At 46.3% G+C, this 13,931-nt stretch overlaps 1 protein-coding gene across 1 annotated transcript in view; it reads left to right on the top strand.

Annotated features, from left to right (window-relative positions):
• The window catches only part of SLC37A1 (solute carrier family 37 member 1), a 68,180-nt gene that overhangs the window by 37,519 nt on the left and 16,730 nt on the right, over positions 1-13,931 (top strand). The window contains exons 10-12 of the mRNA XM_060098452.1: positions 4,064-4,144; positions 9,043-9,174; positions 12,410-12,500. Coding sequence (XP_059954435.1) covers positions 4,064-4,144; positions 9,043-9,174; positions 12,410-12,500 — 304 coding nt within the window. The remainder of the gene's footprint in view (positions 1-4,063; positions 4,145-9,042; positions 9,175-12,409; positions 12,501-13,931) is intronic.

Raw genomic sequence — 13,931 nt, 5'->3', positions numbered from 1 at the left:
CCCAGGAGACATGGGGCGGGGTGGCCCACGGAGCTGGGGCTCCTCTTCCTCTTTCTTCCTCTCAGGGGCCGGTCAGAGGGAGAGATTGGACTGATTTCTGGGGGCGTTTCATCAGCTTCTACCACAGCCCCAAAGTTCTCTTTCCCACAGGAACTCTACTCACTTCCTGTAGGGCCCTGGAGAGACCCGTGTCACAGGACCTCCTCGAGGGGCCCCAGAGCCTGGGGAACTGAGGGCAAGCTTGGCTGGTTCTCTATCTGCTCTGTCCTTTTGCACCTCCCCCTTATCATAAGCAGAGCTTCTGTGCAAAGCCGGATGCACCTGCAAGACATTTCACAGGTGCTGACTTCTAAGTAGAGCCTTGTCCTGGGAATTTCCCATCTGAAGGTGTTATTTTCAGCATCAAGTTCTTACCTTTTCCAGTTCTTTGAAGTTTTCGTTATGGAAATTTTAAAACAAGTAAAAAGGTAAAAAGAATAGTATCATGAACCCGCGTGTACCCATCACCCTGCCAGTCTTATTTCACCAGTACCCCTTCTAATACTCCCTCCATCTCCTCATGATTTATTTTGTAAGCAAATACCAATCATCGTAGTATTTTGTCTCCGACTATTTCAGTATATGTTTCTAAACTCTTAAGGATTCTTTTATTAAAAACAAACAAACAACAAAAAAACATTACCATACCATTAGCACACCTAAAGACCAACAGTAAAGAATAGAAAAAAAAAAATAAAGATAATCAATTAAGCCTGACAATTGAAGAAACACACAACCTAAAAGTTGTGAGTAATGTTTATTCAGGGACCTTACTGAGGACTGTATCCCAGGAGATAGCCTCTCCATAGCTCTGAGGAACTGTTCCAAAGAGGTAAGGTAGGAGCCAGGATATAAAGGAGCTTTCGCTGAAAAAAAAAAAAAAGCCATGTGGTCAAACATCTAAAGATTACTGTTAATCATAAAAAACAGACATCTCAAGTTAATGATTTTATTGCTTGTCTCTGTATGGGAAGATGCTGGGGTCTGGGCTCATTGAAATTATTCCTTAGATATGCATCTTAACTATCTAGGGCCAGTGTCCTGTTTCTCCCCTTCCTGAATTCCCCTCAGGGCACACAGATGGGAGGGGCTGAGGTGGGAACTGCAGTGGCTGATAGCTTGGTGGCAGCAATATTCTTTGCTTACTGAAACGGCAGACAACATTTTTTGTCCACAAGCCAAAATTTGTTCTTCGAAAAGATCAACAAAATTGACAATCCTTTAGACTGACCAGGAAAAAAAGATTCAAATTACCAAAATCTGGAATGAGAAAGGGGACGTTACTACCAACTTCACAGAAAGAAAAAGAATTATAAAGGAATTCTATGAACAACTGTATGCTAACAAGTTAGATAACTTAGAATAAATGGGAAAATTTCTAGAAAGGTATAAACTACCAAAACTGACTCAAGAGATAGAAAATCTGAATACACCTATAACAAGGAAAGAAACTGAATTATTAATTTAAAAATTGACTACAAAGAAAATCCCAGGACTAGATGGCTTCATTGGTGAATTCTATCAGACATTTAAAGAAAAATTAGCACCAACTATTCACAAACTCTTCCAAAAAATAAGAGAACACTCCCCATTCACTCTCTGAGGTATTATCCTGATAACGAAAGGAGACATCACAAGAAAACTATAGACCAAGCTCTCTTATGAATGTACATGCAAAACTCAACAAAATACTAATCCAGCAACATATTAAAAAGGATTAAATATCATGATTAAATGGGATTTACTCCAGGAATATACAGTTGGTTAAACATCTGAAAATCAATTAATGTAATACTCCACATGAATAGAATACAGGACAAAAACCATAGGGTCATTTCATTAGAAGCAGAAAAAGCGTTCGACAAAATCCAACACCCCTTCATAATGAAACACTCAACAAACTAGGAATAGAAAGGAACTGCCTCAACCAGATAAAGAATATCTATAAAAAGCCACAGCTAATGTCATACTTAATGGTGAAAGCTTGGATGCTTTCCCCATAACATCAGGAACAAGACAAAGATACCAGCTCTCACCATTTCTATTTAATGTTGTACAGGAGGTTCTAGCCAGAGCATTTAGGCAAGAAAGTAAAATAAAAGACATGTAGATTGGACAAGAAGAAGTAAAAGTGCCTCTATTAGCAGATGACATGATCTTGTATATAGAAGATCCCAAGGAATCCACCAAAAACCTATTCGAGCTAATTAAAAAGTTAGCAAGGTTGCAGGATACAAGATCAGTATATAAAAATCAATTATATTTCTATACATTAGCCATGAACAATCCAAAAATGAAAATTAAAAAAACTTCATTAACAGCAGCATCAAAAGGAATAAAAAACTCAGGAATAAATTTAACCAAGGAAGTACAAGACTGATACATTGCAAACTACAAAAACATTGTTGAAAGAAGTTAAAGAAGACCTAAATAAGTGAACAGACACCCTGTGTTCACTGACAGGAAGATTTAATACTGTCAAGATGGCAGTATTGCCCAAAATTGATCTATGGATTCAGTGTAATCTATATCAAAACCCCAGCTGGCTTCTTGGCAGAAATTGACAAGCCGATCCTTGATTTCATATGAAAATTCAAGGAATCCAGAGTAGCCAAAAGAATTCTGAAAAAGAACAAAGTTGGATGCACACTTCCCAATTTCAAAACTTATTACAAAGCTGCAGTATTCAAGACTCTGTATTACTATCGTAAGGGTAGACGTACAGATCAATGGAATAGAACTGAATTCAGAAATTAAACCCTCATGGTCAATTGTTTTTTGACAAGGCGCTAGGACCATTCAGTGGGGAAAGGATAATCTTTTTAACATGTGGTGCTGGGACAGCTGGGTATCCACAGGCAAAGAGTGAATTTGGAACTGTTTGTCACTGCGTACACAACATTTAAATGCATCAAAGACCTAAATGTGAGAGCTAAAACTATAAAACTCCTAGAAGAAAATATAGGAGGACATCTTCATGACCTTGGATTAAGCAAAGCCTTCTTAGATACGACACCAAAAGCACAAGGGGTGGAAGGAAAAATAGATAAGTTGGACTTCGCTGAATTCAAAACTTTTATGCTTCAAAGGGTACCATCAAGAAGGTGAAAATACAACCCAAAGAATGGGAGACAATATGTGCAAATCATATATCTGATGAAAGACTTGTATCTAGAATACATAAAGAACACTTAGAACTCAGTAATAAAAAGACAAACTAGTTTAAAAAGGGGCAAAGGATCTGAAGAGACATTTTGCCAGAGAAGATAAATAAATGGCCAGTAAGCACATGAAAAGGTGTTTAATATCATTGGCCATCAGGGAAATGTAATCAAAATCACAATGAGATACCACTTCAGACCCACTAAGATGGCTAGAATCAAAGACAGATAATGATAAACTGGAACCCTCATACACTGCTGGTGGGGGTGTTAAAATGGTGCAACCACTTTGGAAAACAGTCTGGCAATTCCTCAAAAGGCTAAGCATAGAGTCACCATATGACCCAGCAATTTCACTCCTAGGTATATCCAAGAGAAATTAAAACATACGTTCATTGTACACACACACACATACACACACACACACACCGTGGCCCCAGTGGTCAATCTCTGTCTTGTCTGGCAAGCCATGCTTTCCTTCTATATGGAGGGTGTTTTCTTCCTTCTGAATCAATCTGCTGTTGTAGGAAGGGACTCTGTTTTTCACTGGTTAGAGGAAAAGTCGTTTAGAAATGTCAAAGCCGTTAAGGAAATTTAAGTTGCCTTAATCGGCAGTTTTACGTTTCTTTATTCCTCAGTCTTGGATTATTCTTCAGGAAAGGATTTTATTTTCACCCTCTGTTGTCTGAGAGTCTGGAGCCTTGAGATTAAACTGATTAGCCTTTGTTTTGTTTTAATCATTTGTCTTATTTTCCCTTGATAGCATTTTTGTGAAGATATTTAGTGTCCTTGCTGCAGTGAGTTTAGGTGTAATTTCTGTCCATTGATTCGGTAATTGCTCTAATTAAATGTTTTTCTCCCAGCATCCAAAAGGCTACGAGAACGGCACGCACAGATTTCGGCTGCAGAAGCAGGTGCTAACCGAGGAGAGGGGCAAACCTCTGGTGAGTTGCACACGAGGCCGCTTGGCAGGAAAGCAGAGTCCTGCCTCGGTGACACCTGTCACAGACATCCAGGGTCTTGTATTTCTTCAGTTTGCCTTTGTTAGTTTGTAAATCAAATTTGTCAGCGATTCATTCATCCGACAACTGTCTGCAGCATTCAGGGTTGCAGCACCTGTGCCATGGACATCAGTCCCAGGATGTGGAACTCACATCCTGGGGCGGGACGAGTGTCGGGTAGAGAGAAAACCAGCACACAGAGCCACCCAGAGAGGACTGAGCAGGCACTCATTCAGGCCTGGTCTTGGGAGCTTCCCTAAGCTGGTGGCTTTGCGTGGAGCTGTCAAGGAGGTGAGGAGTGAGTGTGCACACACGTGGCCCAAGGGGGTTTCAGGTGGAGAGAGCATAGGGTGGTCTGGGAATAAGAAGAGCGACCCGAAGGCAACATAGAAAGTCCACTTCCAGCCCCCCGCCCCTTCACTGCCCCTCCGTTGTACAGAAGAGGAAGTTGAGGCACGGAGATGCTCAGTTCCCTGCCTGGTCCTCTTCACAAGTGGGGAGGCCAGGATGCAGCCCAGGGCTCTTCCCCGGCGCTGGGCTCACCCTTCCCTCTCCTTTCAAGATGCAGTCAGCCTCCATATCCACAGATGCGAACCCGCCCATACAAGGGCTGACTGTACTAAGCCATTGTACGTAAGGGACTTGAGCATCTGCCGATTTTGGTCTCGGCGGGGGATCCTTGGGACCAATCCCCTGCGGATCCCAGGTACCAAAGGGTGACTGTCCTTCCAAGAAATTCCTCCCATTACTTCTGCCTAGCTGACCACATGGAGCCGCAAGGGCATTTTAGGTTTGGTTTTAATTCTTGAAAGTATAAGATATTCTCTTTTCTTTTTAAATCAGTTAGCTTAAAGGATACATGTACTAAACAGGCTTCTTACTTTTTCTTCTTTATTGCCCAAGGAAGTTATTTCTGGTGGTTGAAAGAATGGAAGAGGGAAAAATGGTGTCTCATACATCTTGGTTCTTAGATCTTAGTGAAATTCAACTGAAATGCTTTAAAATCTCTACTCACTTCTGAGTGTACATCAGAAGCAGGTGTCTTAGATTGGGCTGCTGTAACAAAAATACCCTGGACTGGGTGGCTTAAACAGTAAACATTTATTTCTCGCATTTCAAACATTTGTTTCTGGAGGCTGCGAAGTCCCAGATCAAGGCACCAGCAGGTGTGATGTCTGGTGAGAGCCTTCTTCCTGGCTGGTAGGCAGCCGCCGTCTCTGTGGATCCTCAGGTGGCAGAGTAGGGAGAGAAGCAACTTCTCTGCTGTCTCTTCCTATAAGGGTATTAATCCCACCGTGCGGGCTCCACCCACATGGCCTCATTACCTCCCAAAGACCCCACCTCCCAGTACCATCATATTAGAGATGGGGGTTCAACGTACAGATCTGTGGGGAACGCAAATATCAGTCCACAGCATCAGGTCTTAATCAATGTCCAAATGGCTCTAATTCCTCTCCACTTCTTACTGAAGACTTATCTTTTCCTTGAGGCAAGAGCCAGGCCCTGTGTTCTAATGTAGTTACTGACCAGTAAAGCTAGCTCTGTCTTCTGAGCATAACTTCCCTCTTCCTTTTTTCGGTTCCTTCTATTAAAGTCTGTTTACTAACATGTCACCAAAGAGACAGTTACATATTTAGAGGCCCCCGTACGTCCTGTTTCAGGCCCGGCCACGCCGCAGGCTGACTTTGATGTGGACATGACCGGGCAGGTGTTGGCCGCAGTGGATGGGTGTCCCCTTTCAGCTGGCCCCTGCGTGCTAACCAGGCTTTGTTTGGTCCCTGCCCTTCTGTAGCGTGGAGAGCTCACGTGGTGGAGGTGGCTCTTGGGTCAGTAGGCAGGATGTCCCACACGTTTGGCAAGACACACTGGTGTCACCCTTCCCAGAGTGACCTGGCTCAGATCCATGGGCTCAGAGTGCAGCCTTACCCAGGACCCTGATCACGACTGCTTTTCAGCTGGGACTGCTTAATTCCCTTCTATGCCAGGCATGGTTCTTAGACTTCGTGGGGAAATACATAAAGAAGGGGGTGGTCAAGGAAGAGAATGTGAACAAAGAGAAAGAGGCTCCGGGGTCTCTTGCCACGCAGCGGACCTGCGTCCAGCCCTCGTGGGTGTTTATCATGTCGTCTTGGGGATGTCGACCTCTGTCGTCTTTGTAGTCACATGTCCTTCATGTCATCCTTGGCTTCTCTGAGGGTCTTTCTTTATTTTTTTTCTTTTTACATTCTTTCCATTTTGTGTTCTTATTTTTGTTTATCTTTTTTTAAATTTATTTTCATTGACATATAGTTGAATTACAATGTCATGTTAGTTTCTGCTGTACAGCAAAGTGACTCAGTTATACATACATATATATTCTTTTTCATATTCTTTTCCGTGATGGTTTATCACAGGATATTGACTAGAGTACCCTGTGCCCTACAGGAGGACCTTGTTGTTTATCCATTCTCTGTATACCAGTTTCCACCTGCTAACCCCAACCTCCCAGTCCAACCCTCTCCCACCCCTCTGAGGGCCTTTCTGATTGGCTGTGGCTCAGCGGCCACTTAAAGACCGCTGAGCGGGTGTTTTGATGCTGAAGGTTTCTCCACCCAGCGTGCCAGCGCGACTCCGTGTGAGGCCAGCACGTGTGAGGCAAGGCCAAGCCGTCATCCGTGCAAACTCCCTGTGTGCGTTTGCTCTCATCACACGGAGCCCTTTCACCCTGTGCATGTATAAACCTCAGAGGCGGGTCCCCAGCTGAATAAGCCCCCAGCCCACTGAGGGCTCCCCACCCCAGCAGATCCCCTGGGGGCTCCAGGCACACCGCTTCCCCTGCCCTGTCCTCCCGGCAGGTCTCTGTTGGCTCCGAGGAAGAGGCAGCCTTGCTCTCCTCATTTGCTTTGGAAAACCCGCCGTGACCTCACGCATCCCTCTGTCTCCTGCAGGCACTGCAAAAGACTGGACTTGGGTGGCTGGGACGGCCAACCAGCCCAGTTTACAGAACAAGGAAGGGCCAGGTGCTGACCCCGGGCTGTGACCTGGTGGGTTTCTGTGCTGGACCTGCAATTACTACTGTCCTGGCTGAGCAGAGTCTTTTCACTTTCTTTTTTCTCTTTATCTGGCTGCGTTTCATGGTCCACCAGTCAGACCACTTAGTGTTAAAAAAGTCTTTCCAGTGGTTCTCAGCCTTGAGTACACATCGGGCTCTCCTGGGGCCTGCCCCTGAGACTGCAGTGTTCGGTCTGGGGTGCAGCCTGGGCACCAGGGTCTCTCAGAGCCCCCAGGAGATGCCAGGGTGGAGAACTAAAGATTTCGTCTCCTACACTGGACAGCCGGTGTAATTCACGAGAGAAAACTTTATTTCCAAACTCAAATCATAATTCTCTGTCTTCATATACCTTTGCGGAATTGTCGTCAGGAGGATGTTCTGCTTCCACACGGGGGTTTGTTGTCTGCATCCTGAAACATCAGGGCACGTGGTTACCTGCGACCATGTTCACCAAAGGCCAGTTCTCGATGCCTGAGTCATGGTGGGCGCTGGGCTTCTCAGTGATGCAGCCCTTGCTGCCCGAGAGGTGAGGCGCTGGGTGCTCAGTGCCCATAGGGCTGCAGTTGCTGTAGCCTGCCAGCCCGTTTCCCAATTTCTGTCTTTCACCAGAAGAGAATTCTAATATCAAGAGTGGGATACTGCAATGCATTGTTATTTTGTTAAATTTAACTGCATTTTTTAATCTAACTCGTGTAGATTACAGTGAGATAAGTACAATAAAACCTATTTGGTTTTGTGGTAAGTCCAATATACATAGAAACATTTCTTTTTCAATCCTTGACCTATATAGTGCCCTCATGAAGGACACTTTTAGATGATCATCCTTGCTCTGACTTGATATCCCCCCCAGAGTTGAGGACCACTGTTCTTTGTTTTAATGAAGATAAACTTTGTTTGTTTGTGGTACGCAGGCCTCTCACTGTTGTGGCCTCTCCCGTTGCGGAGCACAGGCTCCGCAGGCTCAGCGGCCATGGCTCACGGGCCCAGCCGCTCCGTGGCATGTGGGATCCTCCCAGACTGGGGCACGAACCCGCGTCCCCTGCATCGGCAGGCAGACTCCGAACCACTGCGCCACCAGGGAAGCCCTAATGAAGATAAACTTTGTCCTTTAGGGATGTCCAGAATCAGAATTTATGAAATAGTGGAATTGGTTTATGAATTTTAAAATAATATTGTTTTTGATCGTATATGTCCTTTGTGAACTCCTTAAAAAATACAGGATCATGGAAAGAATTTATCGACATTTCATACAAATTACATGTAATTCTACCATTCAGTGATAACCATTGTCGGTTTAGAATTTAGCTTCTTTTTTCCTATAAATAAATCCTTTAGTTTCCTACTTACATAGGTACATATTTAAACATTCTTTGAGATCATAATGAAAATGTGCTTTTGAATGATGTCTTATTACTTAATGTATCGTAAGCACCTTCCCATGTCATCAAATCTCACAAACTTTTTTTTTTTACAACTGCAAGATATTTATATGGATGTACTTTAGCAATTTTTCTCAGTGATGGTGTGACATTAATTTTATGATATAAGTATTTTTCCACTTCCCAAATTATTTTTCACAGAGTCCTAGAATTGTTGGATCAAAGGATAGGATTTTGTGTGTTTTTAGTTAGTATTTCCCAAAACCACGTGAATGTTAATGGTCATAAAGCAATGGCCACAGTGAGGGTGTTATCCAAGCCATTCCCCAAGACCTTTAGTGGAGCAGCTTACCACACCTCGACCAAATAGACTACCTGGTGACACCTTTTCTTTTCTTTTCTTTTATCTTTTCAACGGGATCTGTCTCCAGGACCCAGAGATGCAGTGCTTACTGCTGTCGGATGGAAAGCGCTCCGGCCACCAGAACCACGTGGTCATTCTCCCGGCAGACGGCGGGGGCGGCGTCACGGCCATCAGCTTCGTAGGGGCCTTGAAAATTCCCGTGAGTACACGTGCCCAGGAGAGTTTCAAACGGGGGCATTTATGCTTACTATGAACAGAAACTGGCCTGTTGATAATCAAGCTTAAAAAGAGAAATCCATGATTCTCCGGATCACGTAATCCATAAATTAGAAATCCATAGCATGAACCAGAAGTTGCCGACAGGTCAGCTCAGGAATGAATAAGGCTGCAGAGTTGTGTTCGCCTCTTAATAGTTATAAAATATATTATATATGTAGATTATGTATACAAAATTCACGGGCTCCCTCAGCAGAGCCTCTGGGGAGCCATGCAGAGGACTTTGAGGAGCTGTGTTCTTCTAATGGGGAGCCCGTGGAGGGCGATGAAGACAGAGCCAAGAACAGAGGCAGGATGAGAGGAGAGAGCACACCCTGCCCCTGGGGGCCGGGATGGACGACCCCATGGGCCACACTCAGAAACACCTGGGCTCCTGCCCTTGGGTCCTATTCAGGGGAACAGACGTGGGTCTCATACAGCAAGATCGCTTCCCTCATGCTGGCCTCGGGGAAAACCAGCCGAGAGAACCCAGAGGCTCCGTAGCGACCATGTGGGAGCTGGAAGCTAAACAGTGCACCCAGAGCCTTAGAATCATGGCCCAGAAGTGAAAGAACTGAGAACCTCGGCTTTCGAACAGAAACTTCTGCCAGCACCCAGATGAAACTGGGCTGTGGAGGACCCTGTTGCCGGTCTCTTGCCAGAAGAGAATGTTGAAGGCCAGGCCTGGACTCCTGGGGTCACTAAAAACGATCTCTGTGGGCTGGCCAGAGGACATGCTGGTTCTAAATTAAGAAGTTATTTTTTAAATGTTGCTAATAACAAGAAGTAACTTTTCTGTTGTACCTTATTGTGTAGCCACCTCAAATACTTTTGCTAAAAAGTAGGGTGCACACTATAAATAGAAGTGGGGTGGTGGAGAGAACAGGCTTCAGAGCCCTGGCCTGGCCTGACCTGGCCCTGCTACAGAGGAGCTGGGTGTGCCTGGCAAGGGTGTTAACCACTCTGGGCCTCCACTTCCTCGCCGTAACACAGGCTCAGGACCTGAATTACTACTTAATGCTGCTCTGAGGATCAAATGAGATCATTAACTACACAATAAGCACAATGCCAGGCACATGGTAAGCATGCAGTACCTCACCCACACACACCCTCATACTGGCTCTGACTGTGAAAACATAACTTGCTTAATTTCAAAGGCACTGACATGAATTGCATATTGTGTGCTTTGCCTAGTTTTGAGGGATGTTTGTAACTATGCAGTATAACCTGGGAGTAGCAGGGGAGGGGGTCAGTACCTTAGTGTTATCCAATTTCTCACTCAAACTTCCCAAGTGATATCTGGACTTATTGTCTCACAAGGGCCACCTCTTTCTAAACGCAGACATAAGGTGGAACACAAGCATTTCACAGTAGCCGTGAGACTCCAAACCTCAGTATCCTCATCAAGATCTACGTTTCCCTTTTGGGCGTTACCAAACTCAGGTCCTGCTGCTCACCCTCGAAAATCAGTACTCAAGAGGCGAGTGTCGGTTAGAAAGGAAAGTCGCTTTAATCAGAAAAGCTGACAACCCGGGGAGAAGGCGGACTCATGTCCCCAAAACCAACTCCAAAGATTCTGCTCGGCCATGAAAGTTTTTAAAGAGAAAAGGAGAAGAAATCTCAGTTAATCATTGAGATAAGGGGTCCGAGTTGTCACCATCCCCCAGTGTGTGCAGGCTTGTGTGCAGGCCTGTTGACTTCTTGTGGTCTTTCTTTAGATGCTCTCTTGTTCACACAATTTGTTCACAGGCTTACTGACAGGGAAGCTAAGGAAGAGATCTGGTCCTCCATCGATATTAATTACTTATTCTTCATATTTACTTCTTTGATCTAAGAAAGAACCAACAGGCTAGGCAAGGTATTGTGTAATCAAAAGATTTGACAGGTGTGCTTAGGCCAGAGACGCGTAGACCATGGGGGTGCCTGGTTTAAGGTTAGTTACAGTACAGCTCTGCTAAAGTGACGAGAGACGGGGCATCTCCTGCAGAGAGCTCTTTCCTTCCAAAAGCTGCTGACAGAGCCCCCTTGTCAGAGCATCATCCCATTTCTGTGGGTTCATGGGGGAAGGTCCATCTTCTATAACTTCTTCATGCTGACATAGGATGCCATATTCTCGGAGTGGGAGAAGTTGACATGGGGCACCTCTTTGCTGACAATTTTAGTTGCCTGCTTATGTTCATGGGCAGAACAAGCTACAGTTATTGGCTTGGCCAAAAAGTTCTTTCAGGTTTTTCCATAACACCTTACGAAAAGACCCAAATGAATTTTCTGGTCAATGCAATATTTTGATGCCCACAAAGACAGAGATTATTATGTGCGATAGTGTTAATCCCGTTCTCTTGAGGCCAGTTCTCGGAACTGTGCTAACCATAGATCCAGTACTGCTGAAGATGAAGCAGCTTTGTCATGGCTACAGTCTGGTCATCATGCAGTCAGCTTTTTCCTCCGGTGGCAGTTACAGTATCTGTAAAACAACTCAGGAATATGCATCAGATACTGAAAGATTCTGTGACTCTGTTATCCTAGTTATTAACTGCTCAAGCCTATTCCCTTGTGACTCCGGGAGGCCTGGGAGACTTCAGCTTCTCCACAAACAAGAGGCAGGGGCATGGAGGGGCCTTTGTACTTGGAGGGGGAGGGGGTGTTACAGGATTCTGCCTGGTTCCCTGGGTGTTTCCCCAACACCCACTCGTTTGCTTAGTCCCAGGCAGGTGGGGGTAGCCTGTGTATCTTACAGAATAGTCGGAATTGTTTGTGCTGTGTGTTTCCAGATCTCTATCCTTTGTAGTGATTTCAGTTTTAGGGGAAAAAGACATAGCCAATAAATACTCAGTAACTAGATGACTCTGCACAACATCTGTGCCCTTTGAGAACCCCTTTAATAGCTAAGTTTCAGAGAGATGTGGGGTGAGAATTAAACCAGTAGTATTTTTATTGACTCTAATCCGATGTAAAGACATTGAATTTCAACCTTAAAAGGTAAGAGTCCGTATCGGTCAGTTCTCCAGTTACCGCACGTCCTCCACAGCGATACAGTATCCGTGCATCTGGAGGTGCTAAAACCAGACCCAAGATGAGGGCTGTTTTTACGGGAATGAAGTGCTGTGTAATTCTATTGCATATCTCAGCAAACCTGCTGAGTCCACTTCCGGGGTGAACCCCTGCTCTCTCTCTCTCAGGGCGTGATCGAGTTCTCTCTGTGTCTGCTGTTTGCCAAGCTGGTCAGCTATACTTTCCTCTTCTGGCTTCCACTGTACATCACAAATGTAGGTGAGTACCTGCGGCTAGCCTCACAGCTGGGAGGTTCTGGGCAGGGTCTGTGATCGGGACTCCCTTTTATCCACTGGTGTCTACAGTCTTGGAAAGGAAAGGGATGCATGATGCTTTTGAATCAAACAACATGATTAGTAGAAACGTACAGACAAAAAGAATTCAGACAGCCACGTTTCATTGCCGTAATGATAACCTGGATGGGGTGTGAAGGGTTGACACGGTATATCCCAGCTGTGGCTACAAATTCCACGGGGTTCTTCCTATCTGGGGCAGCGTGCTTTTAAATGTAGGCTGCATCGGCCTTTGGGTCACAGCAGCTGGTGAACAGGAGCAGAGGCCTGAGGGATCTGAGATAAGAAAGGCTGAGGAACTGGCCTGGAAATTGCTTCTTGGAGATGAGCTCTAATTCTGGGGAGCGGACAGTTTGTCTCACATTTCCAGTCCAGCAGGGGCTGAAGCTGGAGATTCTGACAGAGCAGACTCGCCCCGCAGTAACGCCCACTCCCTGTCCCGTGAGTGACCACACGGGAAGATGGGCAGGGACCAGCAGCTCCTCCAGGGAGAGGTCCTGTGCAGGGGCTGCAGCCGTGGCTAAATGGGGACAGGGATGGTCAAGGAGGGCCCCGAGCTCTGGGCCCCGGGGTCAGGGAGTGTGAGGACAAAGCAAAGAAACCAGGGTCCCCAGGAGGAGTGGGCTCTAGCGAACGTGAAAAGAGGAGACATGTGGGACATGGGGGCTCCAGAGTACAGACCAGTAATTCCTGGCAGTGTCGTAGGACCAGCAGAGGTGGATGTGAGCCCGAGGCCAGAGGGCTGAGTTTCTCGGGGATGGAGGCTGTGGAGGCGGTGAGGGGACCACCCTGTGTTAGCAGGGACCCGGTCAAGGCGGGGCTTCGGAGCTTCCTTCCCGGGCTAGCAACCTCCACTCATTACCGCAGGCAAGGCACATGCAGCGTAGACACGTGGGCCCTTGATAGGCCGGCCCTGCGCCTTCCACCCCAGCAGTCTCCTGTGGCTGCGAAGGGCTCACATCATGAGTTACCGTCATTTACCATCTGAGGGGTTGTTTGAAAGGAGCGGAGTTCCCAGTACGTGCCGTTCGGGCCTCTCGGAAGGGCACGACCTGGTTCACAGGCCAGAGGCTCCCAAACCTCCAGGCGCTGGCCAGCCGGAATCCAGCTTGAAGCTCAGGCTTTGTGCTAAGTACAGCGACGGATCCTGAGCTGAGCGTGAGGACACCTCGGTCTCCTCCTCTGGAGGAGAAGGTTCCAGCGCCCCCACCCCCGGCCTGAACGCTGGGGGTCGTATGGTCCGTGTCCAGAGCGCTCTTGCAGGCCAGCGCCTTCCCCAGGTGGTGCCCCACGGGCCCTGCCTCGCCTTCGGGCCGTGTCTGACTTCACGGCTGCCCCGAGGGGGACCCTGAGCAAA

The sequence above is a fragment of the Mesoplodon densirostris genome, chromosome 5 (assembly GCF_025265405.1).
Source record: "Mesoplodon densirostris isolate mMesDen1 chromosome 5, mMesDen1 primary haplotype, whole genome shotgun sequence".
Lineage (NCBI taxonomy): Eukaryota > Metazoa > Chordata > Mammalia > Artiodactyla > Ziphiidae > Mesoplodon > Mesoplodon densirostris.
Note: the sequence above shows the minus strand (reverse complement) of the source record. Positions and strands in the feature narration are given on the sequence as shown.